Source organism: Eschscholzia californica, unplaced genomic scaffold (assembly GCF_041429995.1).
Source record: "Eschscholzia californica isolate CP2 unplaced genomic scaffold, dmEscCali1.0.p SCAF_1, whole genome shotgun sequence".
NCBI lineage: Eukaryota > Viridiplantae > Streptophyta > Magnoliopsida > Ranunculales > Papaveraceae > Eschscholzia > Eschscholzia californica.
Window position 1 is genome coordinate 27,685,610 of NW_028238198.1, and position 12,488 is coordinate 27,698,097.

Genomic DNA, 12,488 nt, shown 5'->3' on the forward strand with positions numbered 1-12,488 from the left:
TCCTTTCCATACTTTATAACTAATTTATCTTCAAAATCTATGCATATCTTTTTTCATATTTATCTCCCATATTTCTCTCCAATCATGTTTCTATTCAAAGTAAGGATATCTTCATTATTATCTCCCATATTTCTCTCCAATCATGTTTCTATTCAAAGTAAAGATATCTTCATTATTTTCAGGAAAGGAAACTCTTTATTTGATCTCTCTAAAACCGATTTAGTTGACAAACCTCCATTAAACTCAGAAAATCTTCTTCTTCTACATTATATTGCTGTCCAAATTCATCATTTATCAGGTTTAATACTTTCAAAATCTTTATAAACACCATTGTTAATATCTAATATTTCTTCTTATAACTAAAATCCTAATTATTTCGCTCTATTATAAAACGTATCAGATTTATGATACATATCTATAAGATCTGTTTACTAATTCATTAACTTCGAATGTATGATGTTTATTTTCTCTCTCTAAAATTTTCATAACTGTTTAAGATCTTTATGTTTATTCCTTATTCAATGATTTATAACTGAAACCCTAAAATTTCCATAACTGTTTAAGATCTTTATGTTTATTCCTTATTCAATGATTCCTTCAAAGTTAGTATGTTATGTTTGCATCCAGTGATAATATCATATTTCTTTAGATCTATGTTTAATCTTCTGTTGTTTCTGATATTTTGTGAGATCAGATCATCAATCATCAATCGAATGTTTGATGTTTATTTTCTTTCTCTCTCTTAAAATTTCATTTATGTTTTTGATCTTGATGTTTAATCCTTCAACTCGAGTTTGACATTATCAATCATCATAGCAGATATCTTTAGATTTGTAGTTTAAGCTTACTGATATTCTCATTTTTTTTCTTCAGATCTGGTTTTCAATCCGTACGGATTTATGAAACATTTGTTCTTTCGTACGGTTACTCATAACAAAATTTACAGTACATGTACTTTATCGTAAATTACCACAATTTATAGTAAATTATGGGTAATTTATAGAACATTACCCGTGCTTTAACACCAAAACAGTACTCATTTCATTAGTAGAAATACTTCGCTTTACTATCAAATCTCGTGTATTTTGCAATAAAGTATATATAATTTACGTATATCTTCATGTTCTTACCATTATGTATACAATTTACGTATACGTGCACATAAATTGTGTATTATTTATTTACCATTACGTGTACTTTTCACCCAAAACAGTAGCCTTGATAAGTTTACCAAACTACTCAAAACCTTCAAATGTTGTCAAAATTTGACAAACATTGTATATAATTTACGATACTGTACATGTAATTAAATTCAATATATGATTTTTTTTTCTTTAATGTATGTGTATTTATGTGTGTAGATTTGATATACTAGATGAAATTTCAAAGAGAATCATCAAATCAAAGTGAGTCAACAAAACTAATGGAGAGTACATGGATGTACACCATTTTTGAACCAAAGAAGATTTTATACTTTTTTTTTTGTAACAGAATGTAAAGGATGTATAATGTAAAAAAAAATTATGTGTAATGTAAAAGAAATTATGTGTAATTTATCGAACAAGACCCACATACATTTGATAAATTATGTTGTATACTTGACAAATGATGGTTTCCTCGTCATAAATAATACATAAGTTACGTATTTGTTTCATAATTTGTCTTCTATGTGTATTTATGTATGAGTAAAAACGAAAACATATGTTGCTTTAATGTTCCCAGAAAAATATACTATTTCCAAAACTGAAAGTTAAGAGAGAGAAAGTGATATATATGTTTTGTATATTAACCCCCAAATCACGCTAAATTGATCCTAGAAAATTTACTATTTCCAAATCTGAAAGTTAAGTGAGAGAAAATTGTTTTGAATCGAAAAAAATTTACATAGTAAGAGAGAGAAAATTGATTTGGTTTTCAAATCTGTAAAGAGAGAGAAAATTGATTTGGTTACGATTTTTGTTTTGAATTGATTTGGAAATAGATTTGCTTTCCAAAACGGTTAGAAGATAGAGAAAAATCAATTTCGGATTTATACGTTAGTTGCTTTAAATCCCTTAAATCACGCCCACATTAGAAACATTCCAAATTCACCCTGGAAAATTAAAAATCCCGTGATTTTTGTAGCAGGGACATGGACGGTAGTTCTCTCATAAAGAAAGGGTTATTATGTCCATAATGTAAAAAGACTAAATATCCATGTTTTGAGAAGATTGGATCATAAATCTTTTTTGAACATTATTTTGGTCTATAGCTCATTACTAAGAATCAATGAAATATTCAGATCATTAGAACTATTTCCGCCCCACGCATAGCATACTCCATTTGAGCTATTCCCATCCAGGCAAATGGTACTTACCAAATTAGATGGACACTCAGTCAGTTAGGTAAATTCACAGTCTCTTCTTTGTATAATCATTGATGCAGGCGCATAAGCGTGTGGGCCCACGTCCACGCGTGCCCACACCCTATTGGGTCATAATAGTAGTTTATTTAGTAGAAGAGAAGTTACTTTAATTTGATATTTCTTTATTTTTAAAGTTTCTATGTTTGAGTAGTTTATTATTTTAGGAATCCTAGTTTGAGTCTATCTAGGAAGGTTTATTATCTTATAAAAGGAGATCTAGTCTATGTTATTATTCACTTTGAAAAGAAAAAAAATTGAAGTTATTAAGAATTTAAGTTTAGTTTATCGTTTCTTACAGTTTTCTTTAATTGTTCTTAGTTTATTTGATTGTTCTTTAATTATTCCGCTGCGTCTACATCAAGTGGTATTCAGAGACATTTTTTTAACCAATCACAATGGTTAATCCTACCGTTCCTACTCCAACAATCAAAGAGAAGACACCAACTTTTGCCTCCGAATGGGACAACATCAACAAGAAGTTATCCTCGGTTACAAAATTGGAAGAAGCTTTCGAAAATTACAAGAAGGAAAATATGGAAAAATTCGATCAAGTCAATGATTCCATCATGAAGTTATCTAAACAACTCGAAGGCATATGTAAGTCTCCCTCTTTTACCACCACTCCTTCATCTTCTACTTCAATTCAAACATCATCACCACAACCACTTCCAACCACCACAAACTCAACCGTTGCAACCACCACACCAATTTCAATACCCCTATTCGGTCAACCTATCACTAACCCATACCCGACCACATTCCTCCCACCGATTCACATCAACACTACACCACCACTCTTACCGGTTTTCCCATCAACATACATAAACCCTACTTTTTTCGAAAACCCACTACCCACTGCCACATACCCTACAACACCATTAACCACCCTGGGCCACTCAACCCATAACCAACTCAGCTTCTCCCAATTCAACTCTTATAACCACCCACAAGTTTACAATGAGGAACAACAACTACAAGCACCTCCACATCATCTTTCTCCTCATTCTCTACAGGAACCCTTCTCCAACCAAACATTCCACCACACATATACAAACCCTAGTTATGTAGGCTACAACCCGGATTCTATAGGCACCCCTACTTTCCCTATACATAATATTCAAATCCCATCTATAGCCACCACCCAAATAACCCTACCCCAATATCACCAACATGTTCCTGTTTCCCTCCCAATCTTTTGGTGTCAAACACCATCACCAACACAACAAACCTCTCCTTACTATTCCATATCCCCAACACTTCTACCAGAAAATTTTGAATCTTCCATATCCCCAACACTCCTGTCAGAAAATTTTGAATCTTCTCCTCAAGTTGAAACTCAGTTATCAACACACCCAAGTAATCAAAACCCATAATTTAGTGAAGGAAAAGAAGAACAAAAAGCAATTATCAAAACCCATCACAACCAAGAAGAGGAACAACAAGAGAAACAATTAAGAAAAAGAGGAACAAGAAGAACAACCCAGAATTTTCCGAATCAATTATGTCCCACATCGCCGCTTTCTCTATCAAATCTCTTCCTACCAAATTTTCTTCAAACAATTATGAAAAAGAGGATCAATTTCCCAATTCTTACAATGAACCTATACTCAATGGTCAAAGATCACATACCAATTGAACAACTTCCATCTAGGTTTCACATATCAATTGAAGAAAACAAACAGTGGGCTCCAGGTATTGATCACGTTAGAGTACATAAACTACATGAAGATGAACTTGGAAAAGTCAATTTTGCGTGGCATATCTACACTACATGGTTCCATACCGATATCTTAGTTAGCGATGGTTATGCTTATACTTTGGCTATTGATGAAGTATTTTGGAAATTTGTTACAATTGCTCTTTCTTCACACTTGCTCATAGTACTTCCCACTTTCTTGAAGATTAAGTGGTTGTGCCTACCGTGGGAAGATGGCGAGATGAACATTATTTATTCACTAAGGTTAATTTTGCGAGAATCATTGGCATATGAGTTTGGGTACGAGGTTGACGATTACTTGCACATTAGTATCCTTCCATTCCAGTGCAAACTTCGTTCGAAGTGGGAATTACGGATCGCCATGACAAAGTTCATCGTCTGCGGGTGCATCAACTTGTTTTCTTCATCAAAATCGGTTCGGGACGAACCTTCTGGGGAACAGGGTGCTGATGCAAGCGCATAAACGTGTGGGCCCACGTCCACGCGTGCCCACATCCTATTTGGTTATAATAGTAGTTTATTTAGTATAGGAGATGTTACTTTAATTTGATATTTCTTTATTTTTAAAGTTTCTATGTTTGAGTAATTGCCATTCAAAAATTTCGTCTACATCAATCATCTTCATAATCAACAAAATAATAACACCAACATGCCTTGGCATTTCATCTGAACAGTAATTGCCATTCAAAAATTTCATCTACTTTTATGAAAATGTTGTTCCAAAAATCTCTCGGCAGGAAAAAAGAAAGAAAGAAGGTAAACACATTCTCTTACTTCCAAGTGGAATCACCCTTTTTCATCAAAAAAAAAAAAAATGTGGAATCGCCCTCCTCGTCAAAATAAAATAAAAAGTGGAATCACCCGAATTACCCTCACTACGTTTATCTCAGCAATCAAAAGTCAAAAGGGACGAAGAAGGTGAAACAAAAACCATTCTATCGTGTGGACCAACATTGGTCACATCATCATACAAAGTGAAAAGTAGTCATTCATAAACTACCTCGAGGACAAATCATTAGCATATATCAATAACAAACCCAAGCAACCTTACATGAGGTTAATGAAGAAGGGAAAAATTAGTGCCATATATTTTGATTGTGTGTCCCCAAAATGTAAGAATTTAGAAAAATCAATAGGAGAAATAGTGGATTTCTATTCCTACAATTCTTTCTCATTTTTATTGTAATTATCTATGAAGTGTTAGTTAATTTGTAATGGAGCTTAAATTTAACAAAAAACCACCACCACCACCACTGAAGGCCGATTGCCACCATGGTACCAACCAGGCCACCACCATGGTACCAACCAGGCCACCACCACGACACCATTCACACAACCACCATATGCTTAGTACTTAGGGCTGACGTGGAGCAAGACTTGAGAAATCTATCCATGGAAGGCAGATGTAGGGTAGAGGTTAATGATAATGCTTCGTGAAAAACAAAACATGACATGTGGGAAATAGAATGAAATTATTCCTTTCCCCCAGACTCAGAGCGTGTATTTGCTTTTTTAATCTGCTCCATGTTGGTGGTGGTCTGCCTACCACCATCTTCTTCTTATATTTCCACCTCCATAATATCAGCCTAATAATGTTGTAAACGTTTTGGATGTTGTTGAACCCTAATTTAGGATGGATTACTAACGGCCCCACATCAAATGGGCTGGGTGGGTTTGTCGGAGAACACGACCCGACTAGATCGAAATCATTTCCTCTTAGACCTACTAGGTTTTATTCGGGTTTGATTCCGAGTTTACACCCACTCAATTTTACTCTCTTAAACTCTTTGACTTCTTTCGAATGCTCGTGACTTTTGACGTGGGCACTAGATAAAATAGATCGCTCTCGACTTCCGACACAATGAAACATTCCTAACTTCGGGCTTGGGTTCTAGATAACCTAAATTGTCTTTGACTTGATATTCTAGACGGACTAGTATACTTCCTGATGTTCCTTATAGAGGTTTATTCTAGACACAATAGAATGCTCCATACTTTCTCCATAGAGTTCATATTCTAGACAATAGAATGTAGAAATCTTAATGTTGCACTAAGTAAACGAATGAAATCTAGAGTTGATTTGGACCATATAAGGTTGCTTGAAGTGCAAAATAAGGTGAACGCGAGCCATCTGATTCCGGAACCAGATTTGTCCTCCAAACTAACTTTGTTTTTAGTCTGTAACTTAACAAAACATGGTCATATTTAACTAAGTTTCACCCAAACTTCAAACTTGAATATCTCACTCATCCAGAACCAGATTTGTAACATTCTTAGCTCTATACTTAAGTGATCGAGGAGATGAACAGAATGGCCTACCCTGTTTGAGTTTGACTGAGTTGGATCAAGTCAAAATCGCCTCCGATTACCTCTTATTGTCCATAAAAAGTGCCTGTTGGGTCGATTACCAGTGTTCTTATTGAACTTTTCAGATATCTTGCCCGACCCAGACCCCCCTGCCTTAAACCCTAGGCACCATGCCATGGCCACTGCAGTTGGGTTCCAGCCCCCAGTTGGACGAAGCTCAAGAATCTCCTCCCTTCTTTGCTTATCTGCATTTGTCTCCATCAGACCATTGAAGTTAATATCTCTCTCAAACTTTTCAGGGAGGTCGGAGTTGAAATGTTTGAACAATGGTATAACAGTTGTGTAACATCGACAGCTATTATTATATCAGTTTTTCAATCGAATTAGAGTGCTGTTAATTTTTGATAAATTGGTTAGAAAAAAAATAAAAATAAAAACCAAAACCAACACGGAAAACAAATGTTATTTGTTGATCAAGACAGTAACCAAAGTGATAATTAAGTATCTAACAAGACTACAAGAGTAGCTAACTGTCGGCCACAACTTCTCAGAACAATAAAAAAATATAAGAAAGAAGTACACTTAATTAGGTTTGTAATCTTATCTCTATATGGATTTCGGAAGAACATCCAAATTAAGAGGGTAAAAGCGAAAGAGACTTCCGTTACGTACGTACCACTTGTACCATTTAAGTCCATGAAAGATGCAGTAAACTACTTTATCGTCTCATGTACTCTTAACAGCTTTTGTCATCAACTTGTAAAGAGCAAAACCACCCGAGTGGCATCCAGGCATTTTAGTAGCAAACTTCTCCAACTCATTCTGTAATTGGAGAGCCATATTAGTAATAACAAATACCAAGATTCGGTGTGGGAAAGTGAATATTGAATGTGTGATGCAGAAGGGTGCCACTTCATTATGTTATCGACATAGTAAGTGCAGTAGCACTCCCGTACATGCATTATATATATAGACACACATATATCGACGTAATATTAAAATTTTGATATGCACTAACCTGCGAAACAGTATAAAGCTGAGTAGACTCGTACCCATCTTGTGCACTGGAATATAGTTGTTGAATTGCCTCAGAGTCTAGACTACATTTCATGAAGAAAAAGGCAGCCGGTCTGACATTGAACTCTCTACATGATATACCAATAAAAACAGTATCACTCTGCAACCAATAAGAACAATTTGTGTCAGAGATAAAGCAGATGAGCTAATAATTTCTCTCTTTAATCTGATTTTCCACATGGATGGGAAATGAATCAAATATAATCAACCAAAAAAGTTTGCGTCATTTTCGGTAGCAAAATCTACTAAAGTCGTGTAACTTAACAAGAGAAGATGCAGGTACTCCTATTTCTTCAACAACTTCACGTTTAATGCTATCAAACATTTCCTGAGAAACCCTCCTGTTTAAATCCCCGGAGTCTGAGATCTTTCGCTCATATTGGTGTGTTGAAATTCCAAGTTCGATGGGCTGCGATACATTACAAAATAGATTCGACTATTACATCAAGATGAGTCTAAAAGAATCACAATTTGAAGTTTTGTGAAACATGAGACGAAATGAATTTCGAACAGTAAAACGTGAATGACGATATCAAACAATTAATCTTCACAAATGCGAGATACCTCTGGATGGCCTCCTGGGAAAACAAAGTAGCCCGGAAACTCGCCAACATTATTGCTTCTTTGCAACACAAGAATCTTTTTATCAGCGGTTTCTACAATTGCACCATTACCCAATGGACTTGATGTGTGTTGACACCGAACAAAGTCATCTGGAAATCGATAATAAATATAGTTGAGGATAACGACTAATACAAGCAAAAACACACATTGCAAATAAAATAAGAAGAATACAGAAGAATTAAAACAAGAAAAAAGAATATTAGATCAGTGCGACTATAAGCAAGCAATTAAGTTGTTCAAACTTCAAAGTAATACTAATTATTTTCCGGTTTAAAAATTGGATTAACCAAAACCATGTTCAGATACTCCGAATACATATCAGTTAATGCAGTCATTTCTATAATCGCATTCCACTTATTGAAACTTTTCTTACACGGGTTGTTCTAAATAAAGGAGTTAACTTTCAAACATGAAAAAATGCTTCAAAACTATGTCAATTACAGCCAACATACACTCATAATGTAAAGGCATCCAAGCCATAACCGGGTATAGTTGCATAGGCTACCTTCTGAAGGAACAAGAAACTTCTTCCATTGAGTACTTAAGTTTGTGCCGACGAAAGTTCTGAAAAGCAAATAGTTTTACAATTGATTACATTTCAAGTGAAAGTGTGACGTTGCGATATAGGAAGAAAATCCTAGTTATAAGAGACAAACAGGGTTCAACCAACAATGAATTGGCCCATTTTAAATAGAATGATCGAAGCAGATCGCTCCAGTACGTAATAAGCTACTATGTTAGTATGCAGTACGTTAGGGGTATACCTCTTTGGTAGGCTATTTTAGATTGCGGTGCATTTTGGACAATTTTAAGTAGACACAATAAATACATTCCATGTTGCACATAGAGTAAATACACCTATTCTCAGCCCTTTTATCTTATTAAACTTAAAACAATAACTAGTTAACGAAAAAATCTTGTATTAACAACTCAACAAGTTTAGCTTATAGATTTTTACAACGAAACCGGAGTAATTAAAGTTGGAGATTTTGGTACTGCGGCACGCCAAATTTGGATATTGGATCGTGAACCTACCCAAAAAGGGTAGCAGGAACCGTATACGTGGTACGCAAGGGGAGGTGAGGATTTCGTGGCTCTGAATTAGCCTCTATAATCACATGGTGAATAGAAAATTAGTTTTGGAAAGCCCACAGAGAGAAGACCAAGCAGAGCTAGTTCTTACATGAATCATGTTCGAGATTTCTAGTAGACAATCTTTCCAGATCAAAATGTTGAAATCAAGACCATTTCACCATAGCCCACGCCTAAGTCCTAACACTTATTTTGATAGTATTTGAAGTTTAAATATGGCCAACTTCTCGTGCTAAAGATCCCAATGACGAGTTTTGGTGATTATCCTAAAAACAAATCAATATAAGATTGCATTTTGGTCCCATATTCCTTTTGGGTAGAATTGGTATACTATTAGAACAGAAATCACAAATACTGTTGCACCTATGTGCAACTACTTTTTTTTTTTTGCCTTACTCAAATATCATGTTTTTAACCACATTTACAAAATGGAAGCCGCCGGAAAACTCTATAGTCGTCCTAATATCTAGGTTACCTAATTGATAGATCGAGTGAAAGCTAATTTAGTGGAAACTTGAAACATCGACCTTAATATCTTCTCTCAAAGGATAAGCATTCATTTACAGCCTGGTATAGCCTACTAATCCATCCTCCCTTGTACGTCGAACTAAAACAACTACAACTTGATCTTTCTCGACAATGAAGTTGTTGAAATAACATATAGCAGTTCAAAGCTAACAAAGTAATTGTCTTGGCATTTTAAGGAATGGAGATCGTTACCTATAATCCGTCAATCCTAGGTGCAAATGTACATTAGACTCGCCGTTCTCACTACCTTCACGTCGTAGCGAATGACCTCCATACTGTAAAATCAATAAAGTAAGGAGTTACCCACAGAAATATTGGACATGAAAAAACAAATGCAACTAAAGTTAAGGAATAAGAATATGAAATAGAAATTAATTACATACTCTAAACTTTGTGCCATTGAACAAAGATTGATTTTCTTGTACCCTTTGATCCCAAATCTTTTGAAAGAAAAAGAGAAGAAGATCATAGTTAGAAATTGAAGAATCTTCTTTAAAGGGTAGAGTATCATTCATCAACAAAGGGTAGGAAAAGTATGAGAGAAGGGGAATTTGTAGGTTTACCTGAGAGATGGAGTTTTCTAAAGCAAGATCAGAATGAGGAACTCTATCATAAGAGGGACTAAAATCAACTTCAACCTTCAAATTATTCATCAACAAAGAAATCGTTAACACAAAACTGAATCGAATCAAGAACTGGATAGAGAAAAATGGGATGGTGGGGGAATACGAACCTGAGATGGGGAAAGGCCAGAGGGGCATGCTAACAGAAGTTTGTAAAGAGGAGAGTGATCAATTCCCTCAGAATCCATGATTGGTTTTTTTCTTTTTTTAATTCTTAATCACAGAACAAGAAAATGGTAGCAACAACTAGACAGAGGAGGCGTGGAGAACATGAACTTGTTTTCTCCTGTCAAAGTACAAAAGAGTTGTTGGTTGAACTATAAGGGGGGCCACTGGCAGTCCATACCTGAGAGATCTCATCTATTGGCAGGGTCAAGCTAGAGGTACCTTGTGGAATTGCTATTCGTGCTGGGTGCCTATTTGGGGAGGGACCAAGCGACCCCTCCTACTTTTTTTTTTCGTTATTTGTCTATTTTTCTTCTCCTTCTTGGTATCATTATCATGTCGTCATGGAAACAACCTTGTTTCCAAACCTATCACCGTTGATCACAACAAGGAGTTAGAGAGGAAAAAAAAAAAATCATTTTAGAGAGCGAAAGAGAGTAAAACCATCATGAAAAAAATTGATTCCAAACCAACCTTCATCCATGATGAGGAGTTAGAGAGAGAGAACCTTGATTTCTACCCCTTAATCCAAAACCACCATTAAAAATACCCTCGGATTGGTCAGTCCGAGACCCAAAGCAAGGGTTCAAACTGGGCCAATCCACTCTCGGACTGGTCGAGTCTGAGACTTTGCTTCGAATTTCGGATGGGTCGATCAGTGTCTTTTATACCCAGGCGCTAATAGGTGTTTGGGGTAAAAAAATATTGACCTTAGTCAATATCCTCCTTCGGGTGCTAACAACCTTTTGGGCAGGTGTTTTAAGCCAATAATCAGGGGCACTACGTGTAGGTCCAACGTCTAGCGGTGGTACTCGCCCAGATCAGAGGGTAACTGGCTCTAACTTCATCAGGTAAGTCGGCTCAGGCATCTTAGGTTGGTGACTACGAGTTTATTCAGACGGTCACAATCGCGGAGTCTTTGGTCCATTGCCTGTCTGACCCACCAATTTCACCGGACACGTCGTGTATCGCACGATCTCGGTATGAGCTTGCGAGAGAAAGATAGCTTATCTTCCACTCTGCTATTACCACAAAGATAATGTGCATCCACACACATATAACAACTCAATCCACCACAAGGAATCATCTTCATTAAAACTTATTAACGACCCTAAATTCAAATATTGAATAATCAAACTTATTAACAACCCTAAATTCAAATATTGAATAATCAACATTCACGAAGCATAAGTTTTTAATTAAAATCGTAGAATTGACATGAAAATTCCTAAAGAGTTAACACGAAGTACTGAATTTCTCGATAATGATACTCTAAATAGGTCAAAAAGACAGTTCAAGACTCTTCATCTAACTGGGACAAATATTCAAGGATGGTGTTTTGGAAAAACAATAATACTTTTGGCCTACAAAATTTTAAAGGGAAATGTTGAGTTTTGTCAAATTTTCCGAGAGTCAAATATGTTAGGGAAATTGGTAGGTTTTCTCAAAATTTCTTCCTTAAAACTTCTCTTTCCCATTTTTTTTCTTCAACCACCACTTATTTTTTCTCTCTCTCCTCTACCCTAGGCCGGATTTTCTTACTTAAAATATTGTATTCTCAAAATTTTTCTGGTTTCCCAAACAGTTCATCATATTTAATTCAAACAAATTAGAAACTTTGAGTTCTTCTACCCAAGCATAAATCCAGGTCCTACATTTACTTCTCTTTCTTTTTTTCCTCGGATTTTTTCGATTGATTTCAAACTTAATATCTCTTTCGCAATATACACGTTATTTAGAATCAATTACGTATATTTCTACAGCAAAACACATTTATTATAGTTAAAGTATGTCTAGATGTACAAGTTACATTATTTTTCTGTTTATGTTTTGTTTCATAAATAACGTGTTATTTATTGTTAAAGTTTCATACTTTATTTCATTTTTTATTTGTGGCTATGTATCAACAAGGCTTCTTCTACAAGGAAAAATGACTAAAATCCTATTTTCT

At 35.2% G+C, this 12,488-nt stretch overlaps 1 protein-coding gene across 2 annotated transcripts; it reads right to left on the reverse strand.

The window, feature by feature from the left end:
- Positions 1-6,140: 6,140 nt before the first annotated feature.
- Positions 6,141-10,740, reverse strand: LOC147565696 (nudix hydrolase 9-like). Of its 2 annotated transcripts, XR_015230265.1 has the most exons (10): positions 10,483-10,740; positions 10,313-10,387; positions 10,133-10,189; positions 9,942-10,024; positions 8,635-8,693; positions 8,070-8,218; positions 7,771-7,914; positions 7,447-7,605; positions 7,105-7,250; positions 6,141-6,673 (listed from the first exon to the last, which is right to left on the reverse strand). XR_015230265.1 is itself a non-coding variant. In XM_086652210.1 (9 exons), the coding sequence occupies exons 1-9, from the start codon at positions 10,558-10,560 to the stop codon at positions 7,155-7,157; spliced, it is 900 nt and encodes a 299-aa protein (XP_086508336.1). In that variant the 5' UTR covers positions 10,561-10,740; the 3' UTR covers positions 6,880-7,154. The 2 variants fall into 2 exon arrangements, 1 of the variants encoding a protein (XP_086508336.1); XM_086652210.1 differs by lacking the exon at positions 6,141-6,673 and having other exon boundaries at positions 6,880-7,250.
- Between the last annotated feature and the right edge of the window lie 1,748 nt (positions 10,741-12,488).